Source organism: Xenopus tropicalis, chromosome 6 (assembly GCF_000004195.4).
Source record: "Xenopus tropicalis strain Nigerian chromosome 6, UCB_Xtro_10.0, whole genome shotgun sequence".
NCBI lineage: Eukaryota > Metazoa > Chordata > Amphibia > Anura > Pipidae > Xenopus > Xenopus tropicalis.
In genome coordinates this window covers 35,288,442-35,302,797 of record NC_030682.2, presented here as the reverse complement: position 1 = coordinate 35,302,797, position 14,356 = coordinate 35,288,442, and the positions used below count along the sequence as shown (strand labels likewise).

The following is a 14,356-nucleotide window of genomic DNA, read 5'->3' as shown; positions in this document are numbered from 1 at the left end:
CTAAAACGCACTTCTAAGAACTCACTTTCATACGATTGGTGCAAACTATTTCATGTTCAGAACATGCTCATTTGTTTTTAAGGCTTTATCCTACAATTTCAGTCTGAATGTTAGTTGTAGATAAAAAGTAAAATTTGAATGTGTATGGCCATCTTTACACATAGCTAAAAAACAACACTGGTCATCAGCAGAAGAGAGACAGAAATCTTTAGTTCAAATCAGCTACAATGATAGATAGTGATAAAAAGGAAATGAAGGGAGAGGAGAAAGAGAAAAAGCAAGGGCACATGGACATCACAATTCTTATTTTATTTTAGACATCCTCTTCAGGATGTCAGGAAGAAATAATAAAACAGCTCTATGTTGTGTCTACATCCTACATAACTGCTGTAGCATTTTATCTTTCAAATGGCAAAAGCACTTACCAGTAACTATTTTTTGTCTTTTTAGGCATCCTAGTTAGAGGGGGATCCAGGCACCCAAGATGATAATGCAGTTTGCAAGTATCACACAAAAGAAGTAAGTGCTGATCATTGCTCCTCTTGCATATACCACAACTAGAGGGAATAAGTGGAAAAATATCAGCAGGTACAATTAGTCTTAAAGTAGAAACAAAAAAAGCTGCATGTTTCCAAAACAGATATGACTGATGATATGAAAATGATCTTAAAACTAAAGGAAAAACAAAATTCAAATGCTAGTAGAAGACTATGCTACAAATGTAAAAACAATTACCTATACAAAACTGCTGGCAATGGTGAAGTCTTTTGGGTTCCTCCTTCCCTTTTACTTGGTTTTCTTTCTTTTGGAGAACGCAGAATTGCTGGTATGTTTGTTTTCTACAATTTATATTAAATAATGTAAACACCACAAATAACTTTCAATTTTTTAAATGAAAAGCTTGAATTTAAAAAAATAAAATAAAATAAAAAAAATATATAATTGTTAATATCAAAACAGCACAGCAATAAATGCCACTATGCAAATACCGTACTTGGAAATGTAATCACGTATTTATACTTTGTACCCTTGTATGACAATGTCATCTAAATGTTTCTAGACCAGATACTTATCAAGAATCTGCCAACACAACAAAAGAGTGAACTCCAAGAACCATATTAGCCTTTGGAAGCTTAATTACTATAAAGTAAAAGGTACTGATAAATAAATAAATAACTGTTTGCTTATAAATGACTCAGTACCTCTTGTATTGTGGAGGTTTCTGTATAATGGATTTCCAGATAATAGAGCCCATACCCAAAAGCATGTTTGCAACTGCTCAATGAATTTTAGTTTAGGGTTCTTTTGCACCATAACCTAACTGAATGTGCTCCACAGTGTGGAAACAACTGCCCTAAGGATATTCAGGTAACTTTGGTGCCACAGCTCAATTTGCATCAGACAGGGCACTTTCTATTCAACAACATTCTGAATGATGACAGGCAGATGGGGGGTTTTAACTTTCACTTATTTATTCAGTTGCCAGCAGAAGTCAAAACTTTCAATGTGCCATTAGCCTAAGGCCAATATTGCAGGACCTATTTTGTCTGCTGCTGCCCTCATGCAGAAACAAGTGGCAGATAATATTCTATTCTCCGTCTGTCATCACAACTACAGAATAAAAGCACCTGAATGAACACACACTGTGTGGTTAGAGATATACTGTGTTGCCAAATGCTCAAAAACCATAACTTGGAATAGTTCCTTTAAACTTGTGAAGAAGCTAAAAAATGTTTGGAAGATATTAACTAATACGGTAAAAAGAAACTTAGTATGAATTTGCTTATCATTATTCCGCATTATAGTATGTGACTAAGTAAGCACAACAGAAGTAATTCTTAAAATCTAATTTTCATTTATATGTCTGAGAAGGAAATACCAGTTGGTTTAGCTGGCTAGGTATAAAAGAATAGTAAATGCTTTAATATTCCTCACAAAAGAAATGTGTATTTGAATATTTTCGTCTGCATCCTAGCTACATCAGTGCTCCATAGGTTAATTAGAAAAATTATCTTATTGGACCAAACTCTCCACAAAGCAGGCGAGATTCTCTTTGGGTTTCCACTAATCTGTTGTATGCTAGCTTCTCAGACAGCAGCCATCTATCAAAGTCATTTCTCGCGGGCCCTTTGGGCCTGCATCTGTTCATCCAACTGGAAAAATAAAGTGTCATGCAAGCTGTGCAAGTGAGATCTGTGTAAGTGAGATCTGTGTGTGCATATTGTGTGCATTTCAAAGTATGTTTGTAACTATAATAACGCATGTATCTTATGTGTAAGTTTCTGTATGAGAATACAAATTGTAAGGTTTTGAAGAGAGAATTCAGTTTACTTTAGTGCATTACTGTTTGGCATATATATAATTTTTTATGGTGCTGACTCAGAAAAGCCTCTCTACAAAAAAATACATGGCAAAGAATGATTTGGCCAATTTGGCTTAGACACTGGAATTTGACGCTGGCTGATTAAATCAAAGGAAATGCTGCAAAAGTAAATGCCAGCCTGCCTTCATCTAAAAACTTTTAAAAAACCAAGTAAAGGAAAGCTTTCTGTAATAGTAAACTACTCAGTTACTATGTATGCATCTTGTACTGCTCATTTATCAATTTTCAAGTTTGTGACTAAGTTTGTTTATCTAAATCAAATAAACTATGTTCGCTTAGTTATTAATGTGGTAAACTTGTGCAATTAAAAAAAAAACTGGAATACCTTGAATTGAAGTAAATACATTTGAGTTTTCAGGTTTTTTGCACTTAATACCAGACATTTTTTGAGTTTTTGAACCATAACTTGAATTCAAGTTTTTTTTTTTAGCACAAAAAAACTTATATCGTGAAAAAAAATCTAAATCAAACATTGATAAATCTCCCCCATAATGTGTTCCCTGCAAAGGGGAAAAAACACAGATAGGATGTATCTAAGTAAACCTAGTTTAGAAGTTGCAAATAAGTAAGAAAACTTTAAGGGTATCCCACAATTATAGAAAAAATATAGCCCCCTTTTTGACCTGAGCTTATTCACTTGGGCTTATGTAGAAAAGGTGCATTATACACTATTTGAACTTCCAAAAATAAATATCAATGTATTTTATTTTTACACAGAAAAAACCTGATTCGACAGACTTAAAGGTAACCATGATATTGCATTTGTGTGTATCTGTCAGTGTGTTTTCCAGTCCCCCACCCACGAGTCTCACTGTAATAACTGTGCTGTACTGTGACATAGTGTATTCTGAGACTTGAAGTCCCTCTCCTTTCCAGACAATCTGTACACCACTCGCTCTGTGCTAAGCAGAGGGATTTCAAGTCCCAGAAGTCATCGCTTTATAACTGAATAAATTGAGGGAGGAGTTGCATTTTACTCTCAGCATAAGGATTTTTGTAAAAATACTCACATGAGCTTTTCCCTATAGTGGATTCAGGTGTTTGTGTACCCTTTTTACATAAGTCTGGATGAGCACATATCAAAAAGGGGAGTATATTATCTCTTTAACATTAACCGTGAGTAAGTAATAAATGTACTTATTCCCAGCAAGTTTTCAATGGTCTGTACTATTTGTTTTGTTAAGTTTTTGAATCATGAGTCTTCCCTATTCTTCCTGTTAACAGTCAACAAAAAAGTCTATCCAATTAAAAGGGTCACTGACCAAGAGACAAAGGTTTTAGTTGTATTTCTATTCTAATTTGTAGCTGCTTATCTTTCTTTTCAGCCACTCTCTGATCTTCAATTTTGACATTGCAACTGCTTCCTCAAGCCTGGGAACTGCTGATCATAAAAATGTGAATATTTCAGGCTCCATAAAAAAAATGTCAGATTGTTATAGAATACTGTTGTCTACATAAAACAATTATTAAAGGTGCACTGCTCCTTTACATGTGATATAAACCCATAAAATGTTGTATATTGAAAGCAAATGTAATACTAAGCCACATTTCTATATATATATTAGATTTGTATTATTATTTATAAATGTAATTGCTGTCTAAAGTAGTCTCTGCACTGCGGGTTCTTACTTTATGTACCATTTAAAATATCCATGCAGTAATCAGTCCCTTCTGGCTAATTCCCACAGTACCCTGCATGTTTTGTGACAAGCAGAAGGATAATGACAAAAGTTGCAAGATATTGAAGGAAATCTAAAACTTTATAGCATAAAATTCTTGAGGAAATGATCTGAGTTTGTGAGTTTTATCCAAGAACTTTGGTTTCTTCTCACACACATCCACTGTTTTTGAACCACCTTTGCAAACTACCTTTTTACCACCTCTGATTGGAGTGTTTACAGTCAACAAATATTTCACAACACCACAATAACAGCAAGGAAGAGAGTAAAAAAAAACAAAAAACATACTTGTCCAGCAATTTTACTCATCATTATCCATAGTGTCTGTCCTTCATTTCTTAAGCTGCTATTCATATTTTGAAGATCATCTAATGTTTCACAAAGCTTTAAAAACAAAAAGGAACAGTTCAATAAATCAAACACAATATTTTTAGCCCCTATGACAAAGCAAAGCACAAATGGAAAAGCAGTAGGATTAGCATACAAAGCCAAGTTGTGCTTCACAAAAACCTAGACAAAACTGTCACCATGAAACCACAATGTACTCTATCAAACATGTGCTCTGTAAACAGTATTAAATCTATACATCTGTGTTTAGCATCTGTTTCTTCTCTTTTTCAAATACAGTTTGGCTAATCAACCTTTATAATTCTAGGCAAAATAATTTGTAGACAGGAGGCCAACATTTTCTGCATAGATTTTAATGATATGGCCAATAATTGTGACACAGTGATGCATCCTTTACTGGTTTTGAAATAGTTACTATAAGGCAGGGATCCCCAACCTTGAGTCACACCCAAATGTAAAAAAAAACATAAAAAAAAGTTCCTGGGGTGCCAAATAAAGGCTGTTACTGGTTAATTGGTATTCCCTATATGGACTGATAGCCTACAGAAGGTTCTTTTAGGCAGTACACCTGATTTTTAAGCAACCAAAACTTGCCTCTAAACCGAAAATTCAAAAATAAGCACCTGCTTTAAGGCCACTGGGAGCAACATCCAAGGGGTTGGGGAGCAAAATGTTGCTCACGAGCCACTGGTTGGGGATCACTGCTATAAGGGATAGTAACAATTCTTCTAGGAAAGAAGACTTGGTGGCTGAATTAGTAAACCCTTCCAGTAAAATAGTAATATGTGAAAAAACACCAGGCTGAAGCCTTATTGTTAATGATTTGTTTGAAGGCTCCTCTTATTTAAAAAATAGATAAAAATGTTTATCAAATTACCTGCAATTTACATTTGTTATTTTAGGATGGCTGCTAACGGTTATGTGTTGATTTACTGTGGTGTTTGCTGATATTGGGAGCCCCAGATCTTTCCATAGACCTGTGGTCACCAACCAGTGGCTCGAAAGTAATATGTTGCTCACCAACCCCTTTGATGTTGCTCCCAGTGGCTAAAAGCAGGCGCACATTTTTGTATTTCTAACTTCGAGGCAAGTTTTACAGGTTTAAAAACCATGTGTACTGCCAAACAATCTCTTGTAGGCTGCCAGTCCACATTGGGCTACCAAATAACCAATCACAGCCCTTATTGGTAATGCCAATTCTGGGAATTCTGGGAATGAATTCCAAACTCTTAAAAAAATCCCATTTACATGGGTTTATCCTATAGGCTACAGCTCACCCACTGGGTTTGAAGCTGAAGCCAGGATAATAGCTGATCAGATTACTACAGACCGGTTTCGCCTTTTTTCATGCTTGCTTGCTCCCCAAAGCAAGGGTTGTTAACCCTATAGTTTTGGTTAAGGGTATGCAAAATTGTTGGTTTCTTTTGATTTGAACTAAGGGGAAATTGTTTCTGTTGACTTTGCTATAGTGTATGGCCTCAGCTTTAATAGTTTATATTCAATTGTTTCTATTCTATAGGCAAATAATTTCTTTATTTTATGTTCTTAAAGGACAACCAAAGCTTAATAAATATTAAATCTCTTTCAAAAGGCATAGCTTTGTAGAACTCACAGTCCATTGTAATTTTGGTCTCCCTGGTGTTATCTAGGTGGAATCACAATCTGAACCGCAAGCAAGTTCAGGACAACTACTTGCTACTATTTGCTTCAAGGTATCTGAATTTGTCAGAGTAAACCTACTAAGCTGCCATCCTGGTCTGTAGCTAAACCCCATGTTAAGCCTTTTTGTTGTCATGTCTATAAAAACCCCTGGTCCTATGTAAATGAAACTGAACATCTTTGAACATATCATTGCTTGGGTGGTAACAACATTTCCTAAAGGTGTGTGGATGTTCACCTCAACCAAGCTACAGATGATCACAAATCAAAAGTGCCCCATTAAGCTGTGTGCCCATTAATAACTGAAGAGTACACACTTTCCAAACTTGACGTGTAAGGCTAAAATAGATATGAGGTTAAAATTTTTTTTTGTCACATCAGCAGTGCTTTAATAAACCTATAGGGCTGTTGCAGACGGGGAGATTAGTCACCCACAGGATGGCATACGCGCTCTCAAGGCAACTTCCACGATTTCGGGAAATCGCGGTGCCGCGTATGCCATCCCATTGGTGATTTACATTCAAGCTGGTGGGATGGCATATCGAGGAGATTAGTCGCCCCACAAGGGAGATTTGTTGCGGGCGACTAATCTCCCCCTTCTGCCACGGCCAATAACTGTTTTTAAAGATATCCTAAAACATCAGAAATACATGAAGAAATAAAAAACACAAAACTATTTTCAAAAGACAAATAACATTGTAGCTCTTACCTTGTTATATTCAATGTGAAGTTTTTCTTGCTCATTTTCTAGTTTGTCTTTAATGTTCTTCTGCTCTGTCATATTTTCTTGAAGTTGCATCATCCGCATGTTCCTCTCTTAAGGAAAATAAAAAACATTTTTTTGAGTGCATAACTCAACTACACTATTAAAGCGTCACATACATAAATTGCACTTTTACACCACCCACCCTTTAAAACTTTTTAATGCAGGTTTGTATCTGCAGCAGCCCCTATGTATTATATTAATATTTCAATAATATGAAAGCACAAATAAGTTAAAGAGTGTTTCTTTCTTTCAACCTTATCCATAACATTATCATGCTATTTTTGAGTCTCTATAATTGCCTTTGCGTATTGCCAGCCAGGTAATTAACTCACAGAGCCAAATACAAAGCGTAAATATTCTTTCTATTCACTGCCTCGCTGGTACAATTTTAAAAATGTTTCAGATATGCACATATTTGTTTTTAGCAATGGCTTTGGGCAGTGGGATCTTATTAAAAGCCCTTTGGGTCACAGATGATGGTGTAACAGGTCAGACAGAGCTATTAATGCAGCCTGTGCAGACTCTAGAGCAATTCAAACATTCAGCATGCGGCAGAGGAAGCAGACAGCTGCCACTTTCAAGCTGTCAAGTTCCTCACACATACACCAACATTAAGCCTCAAGCAATTAATTGCCAGGGCTGAAGATGAAGTGCTTTCTGTCTTATATGATCTCCCATGTGCTATTTCAGAGTATATGCAATGCAAACTAAACAGGACACACATGACGATAAAATATTCTACTTATAGGCTTAATGGTGCAACAATGAAACTATTGTTCAACCAAATGGAAGCACCTTGGAAAATTTTGTTCTACATGGCTGGTACCTGGATATGTGTAGGTAGAGAAAACAAAATCAGATAGATATTAAAATAGGCTGCTGGCAAATGTATTTCTTTACCAAGATAATAGTTGACAAAATCAGCAGACAAAGCCGGTTGTTTATGCTTTCTTCTGCCATCCACACTAGAACTTGTGTCTGAATTATCAACAGGAAAAATATCCGTGCTTATTCCCATAAGCTCAGCTTTGCGCATTAGTTTACGTATAGCAGATGCGCTGCTTGTAAGAGGCCGAGGAAGCTTTTCTCTTGGAACCCACGCCTGAGGTCTTGTACTGCGAGCCAGTTCAGACTTCACACGATACTGTTGCAACCTAGTGCTGATGCGGGCCTTAAAATAAAACATATAAACAAAAATAAAAAACACAATTCACAATTTTTTTTGGATTTGGCCTTTGAAGATAATTTTCAATGGTAAAATACAGAATATAATGTTAAAAATGAACCCATCTTTATATTTCAAGGAAAGTCAACTACAGTCAAAACAATTGTTTTCTTTTACAGATAAATAAAGTAAAAACACTTTTTTTTTTTTTTAATAACTAGAGCTACTTCAGTTTAAGACCTGTTGAGTTCCCAGGCAGTTGACTTAAGATGTAGCGTAAACAGGCTCACAATCATTTGCCATCATACTAAAAACTTAAACACAAAAGTCTATTTATATTTCAATGGTAAGGCACACACATATTTATTATGGAAACATCATTGAGAAGAATAATTACCTGTGCTTCAGGCGCTAACTGTTTTTCTCTCTCCTTTAAGGACATTTTACAATATGACTGCAAGGCTAGATAGTTTTTCCTTTTCCATTTCCTGTCAAATCGGTCAGCATGCTGTTTACAATAAGCAAAAAAAGGATCTGCAATATCCTATTAAATGAACAAAGAAAAAAAAAAGCACAATTTTACAAATTTTATATGTACACAAATAAATAACAGGATGCATTAACATGTGTGCAGCTAAATACAATCAGTTTTTCCAGAGAACATGGCAAATATACAGTAAAAGTCAAGTAGCAACAAGTCCTAAATCTTTTTTTCTGCCTTTTTACATACTAGTAGATTCCATCAGACTCTGAATAATGTGTCTACCTCAAACAAACAATTTCGTTCATAGTCATATGGTCACTACTATATAAACATTCTTTGTCTATATGAATTTTGTGGTCACAACTTCATTGCACCACTGCCTAAAGGTTCTAAATTTAGTGGTGAGCCCATCATTCCCAACTACAGTCAGGTCATCACAGTGGTTGTTGATTCCAACTAAGATAGAATTAATCCGTATTGGATGCAAAACAATCCTATTTGGTTTATTCAAAGTTTAAATTATTTTTTAGTAGACTGTATAAGATCTGTCAAAACATTTTTTCTCTTCTTGGACATAACAGACTCATTTCCTTATAAAGTAGCCAGATAAGTGGATACTTTGACTTAGTTTTATATATGAAACAGACAGACACTAGTGTCATTCGGATTTTACCTTTTAAACCCAAATTAACTATGCAACCACTACGATAGGGAGGTGGCAATGGAGTTTTTAATGCAATGCCTATATTTAAAATTCAATAAGGGTGATGCTTCCAGTAGAGTTATAGCAGACTACTATTTCTATCTAGAAAGAGGAATTAAAAAGCTGAGACACATTAGCCTAGCAGTAGCAAAGCATGAATGCAACCAAAGCGCTGCTGTAAAGGAAATTATATTTAGAGCTTCAAGAAATTTCAAATCAGTTTCTTCTCAGCTAATATATACTTGTAAGAAATACTGAAAAGAACGCAGAAGTATGCACTTTCAAGAAAAATAATTCATATCTAGAGAATAGTGCATTTCCCACATTCTTATAGCAAATGCCAACCATTTTTATTTGATTGAAAAAATATATATATATATATATACACACACATATATATATATATATATATATATATATATATATATATATATATATATATATATATATATATATATATATATATATATAGTCTTGCAAAGAATCGGCACTCACCAGTATCGGGCACAGGCTGGGTGCTGACAAAAATAATACATCAAACTCAACAGTAGAAAGCACTCACAGCTGTGAGTGCTTTCTACTGTTGAGTTTGATTATATACATATATATAGATTTATGCGTATGAAATTACCTCTTCAGCAGCAGCTTCCGAAAGCAAACCTTCCTTCTGGGCACAAGTCACATGAAAGTATGATCTGCACATCCCTGCATCACAACTGATACAAACTCCTGTCCTGGCAAACCGAGGATCTTCACAAAAGCTACATTCCTGAGAAGAAAAAGAAAAAAAAAAAAACAGAAATTGAAAGGCAAAATAAAACATGTTAAATCAATGCAGATACAATATCTTAAAAATTGTTAACTACAAAGGTAAGTGAATTGGCTTCTGATAAACTGACACAGTATGTGTGTGTGTGAGAATGTCTACAGTCCTGGGGACTGTAAGTTCCTCATGGGCAGGTGCTTATAAGAATGCTGTATGTAGTGAATGCAGTGTCCCAGCTATTCCCACCACCATATTCCATTCTCTGTATAGGATTTCTTTGGTGTGCATAAACCCAGAAGATTTCTCAGATACCAAAAAAAATGATCGCTGCACAGCAGAAAAAAAGTACTCTATGCCGGTGCATTTTGCTTTATAATAAGAGAAGTGCCAGCCCAGGGTAGAAAGTAAGAGACTAGATCATTGGTGGGGGGGGGAGGGGGGGTGCCTAACAACAACCCCCCTAAGAATTCTACCTTTTGCTCTATGAAATAAAAAGAGATAAAAAGAAATATTAGGTAGCTAAGCTTAAGGGGCAGAGAAGATCCTCACTGAGGATCCAACAGGAGTCCATGATTGTTGCGTAATAGACCATCACAATGCGACTGTACAACTGCAAAATTGTAAAACAAATGCTGTAATAATAGGGGCAGTAAATATATTTAAAGGATGCATAGTAACAGCCACTAACACAGTAAACAGCCACTGCATAGTGGCAAAGATTTAAAAATTGTCTGAACATTAAAATAAAATATTGTTTTCCAGTACTTAAAGATGCCATAAATGAAAAGCAAAGTGTTCCCTATTTTTTCTCCCTCACTCTGTATCACATATCCTAATTTATAAAGAGTAATAAAAAATGTGAAGTACAGGAAGCATATATATTTTATTTTCTTACCTTAGCTCCGTATTTTGAGTAATTCATTTCTGTTAGCGTTACTGGACGTAATTTGTCAATATCTCCAAAAGCTACACCTGGGACATAAAGGGCACAGACAATATGGACCCATCTGCAAAAATAGGAGAGCATGAAAGAAATTTAAAAGACTTTTTCTAAGACAAAGTTTTGTGATACAGACACTTCTATGACAGCTTTGGTTTACTAACAAAACTAAACAAAACAAAAAAACACAGGTATCATTTCTAAAGTTCGTGCAAAGCATTTTTTTTTTTTGCAAATGGTTGTTTGTGCATGTTTTCAGACGCAGAGTATGAGCATAAATATTCACAATATGCCACATTTAAAATTGCCTGAATGTATGACCCGAAGCTGCAGGTATCAAAAGGAACCAATTCCTTTGCTCATTTGTTTTACAACTTAGGTTATTTCAGTGTCCGGTATTGGAAAGATACCCCCAAATTTTCGATACACTTAGGACAACCAATAGGCTTGTTTGGTTTGAGCCTGAACACTTTCTTCAGGGAATGGCAAAACATTTTGATATTAAGGTTTTGTTGTCGAACTGCTGGAATTAATATTCAAACATTTCTAGATATTCAAGCAGAGGTGCATTTTTAATAATGCTAAAATGACTAGGTACGGTCGCTTTATGGCTAGTATTTTACCTACTTAACTGGTAAACATGACTCCTGACGCCAATGTTATTAATGTAGTTAAAAAATGAAAAAGGCTGGAATTTTTTGTAGAAATGGTGGCAACCATATTCGCTACCTACCTCCCACAGCCCATACCAATTTAGGTAATCAAATCCTATGCTAGCACAGTGAGCAAAAGGCCATTTGCAGACAGCTTAAAATATCCTTTTTTAGTTCTAATGAGCAGAAAGACCAGCCAGCTCTGCCTTCTGCCAGCAAGTCTCTGCATCAGGTATAGTAAGACAATTTCAGCCAATTCAGGGTGGTGGCAGGTGCTAACTCCCAAATGACTCACACCTAAAAAAATCTATTACATTTTGATCATCCGCATTTTTCTATGTATGCTCAAATAATTTATCAATTCCACTTATATTAATAACGCTGAATGTGTAAATGTTCTTGAGTCTGTGATCCCAAACAAGATGTTCTGCTCATCCAGATAAAAATGTTTTAATAGAAAAAGTAATTTTCTTCTCCTGTTCTAGACAATTGGTTTAAATGCATCATATGGAGCCACAAATACCTACAAGAAAAACCTAGAAGATGTAGAATTAGTTCAAACATTAAGTGTAATGTCCCATAAAAAATAATAAAAGAGAGGCAAGGATTTTGCTTTTGAGATGTGCGATATGAGGTTAATACAACCTCCGGAACACATCCTGCAGAGTTCAATATAAAGATATACATCTTCAACAAGCAGCTGCTTCTCAATTTAATTTGCACATTTTTTTCATGCTCCACTGGTGTATTAAATGCTGCTGAACTCTGTAGGAGTTTATCTACGATAAACCGAACAGCTGGCTGCTTGCTTCATACTGACCTTCTTAAAATGGTTTTGTACATGTCATGCCCATACTACAAATTTAAAGCTGCTGTTTTCAAACACAAGAATATGCCTTACCCACCCAGAAAATACAGAATATCTAAGATGAAAATTAAAAGGATGATGCTAATAAAATATATTTTATTATTTTATTGCCATAAATGTAACTGCTTTAGCTTTTTGTTCAACAACCATATAAGCTTGTTTTATTGCCTATGATTTAGGTAATTATACTAAAGGTGGACAAATTATTATTTATCATAAATTTTTTGGTGCTACCATAAGACAATAAGAAGAATGCATTGATAAATCACATACTATGGCTCTGCAGGTGCTGCATGACACAAAAGTATCAGGTACAATGCTACCCTAGCAACCAGAGATTGATATACAAAAATTAAAGTTGAGTTTTAGTGCTCAGCACTAGAAGAATGAGGAAAAAAAAAATCAATAAATTTAGAGAACTGGTCAGCAGGGCCATATTTACATATAGACACCCGAGGGCCTGCGACTACAGAGGCATTTTTTAAAAATGTACAGCACTTTGTATACAAATAGAACTATAGCTTGATAAGGGCCTAATTGGGGTAGAAATCTTGCTGCAATGCCCTAAAGTGTGCAATAAAAGTATTTTAATATATGAAGAATTGCGGAGCTGTTCAAAATTGATTTTATATTGAGTTTCAGTGGCAAGTGGAAGTCCAAATTGTTGTGCTGACTCCTCTTTTTCTACAAGTAGAACTATAGGCAACAAAGTATTCTCCTACATCAGAATTTTCTGATAGGGACCAGTTTCCAGTTGCTGGCATCAGTGTAGCTTGTGACCGATTATATCAGGCCAGCGCTGTACCATCAAACTACTGCACAGCTCAGGTCAGCATAGGACCTTTCGATAAAAATATTTAAAAAAATGAAAGCGGAAAAATGGCTATAAATGTTTAAAAACTAAGATAAATTTAATTTTTCCAATACTAATTTAAAAAAAAAAAAAATACTTAAATCTTTCTTATATTTATATTGTCAGCAATTAGCAATGTGCAATAAATGAAAATAAGCAACCAACCAACCAGCCCAGACTACGGTTTTTGCTTTATATGACCTGAGTATGTTATTATGATTTATTTATATAGCACCAACGTATTCATCACTTTACAGAGATTATACATCATTAACATCACTACCTATGGTCAATTTCATCAGGAGCCATTAAACTGTCTGTATGTTTTGAAATGTGGGATGAAACCAACACAGACATGGGGAGGGTATAATAATTCCCTGTGGATAGTATCATAGCTCCATAATAGTGTAATTTTTTTATGTTTTCTTATTCTCCAACAAGATCTCAAAAGACATACCACCAGGCCTGGATTTGTGGTGAGGTCACAAAGGCCAAAGCCTATGGTGGCACCCAGCAGCACCTAAACTTCAGCACATTCTGTCCCAAGTGATCTGTATGTGAGCTAAATGGATGGGCATGCACGCAATCCTGAGAGCGGGGGGGGGGGGGGAAGCTCTGGGCACCCCGATTAAAAATCCAGTGTTGCATACCCTTATTTTATTTATTTATTTTTATTACAACAACATTTACTGTGCAGCTATAATTATAATTACCTTCCTGCGTCAGTCTCTTTAAAAATTCCATCTTGGTTGGGGCATAGTTCACAGCTTGGAGAGACCCCACATTTGCAAGCATCACAGAACCATGGTTCTGTGGAATTTTCAGAAGCGGAGCTCATAATGGAATCACTTTCTCCATCCACACCATAGCAACCTAAAGTGGAAGTAATCTGAGTCAATGTTGTTTCTTACAGAAATCATAATGGTACATGCTGGATGTGACTGGATAGATTATGTAGAAAAAAAACTAAGCACCGCGTTGCCATTTTACTTACATTTCTACCAGAGTCCCAGATATCCCCTGCACAAATTCCTGTTTGCACATGCACAGAATGCCAAGCAATAAGAAACAAATCTAAGGAGATGCCTG

General features: G+C 35.4%; 1 protein-coding gene across 11 annotated transcripts in view; it reads right to left on the bottom strand.

Moving 5' to 3' along the window:
* phf14 (PHD finger protein 14) overlaps positions 1-14,356 on the bottom strand; it is a 125,822-nt gene that overhangs the window by 86,089 nt on the left and 25,377 nt on the right. For all 11 annotated transcript variants that reach the window (XR_001170949.3, XM_012964391.3, XM_012964395.3 and 8 more), the window contains 9 exon segments: positions 13,981-14,140; positions 10,849-10,960; positions 9,819-9,956; positions 8,398-8,544; positions 7,736-8,006; positions 6,779-6,885; positions 4,351-4,446; positions 736-839; positions 426-557 (listed from right to left, as the gene is read on the bottom strand). Coding sequence is in view for 10 of the 11 variants with exons in the window: in XM_012964391.3 (XP_012819845.1) it covers positions 426-557; positions 736-839; positions 4,351-4,446; positions 6,779-6,885; positions 7,736-8,006; positions 8,398-8,544; positions 9,819-9,956; positions 10,849-10,960; positions 13,981-14,140 (1,267 nt within the window). In the remaining variant the exon portion in view is untranslated.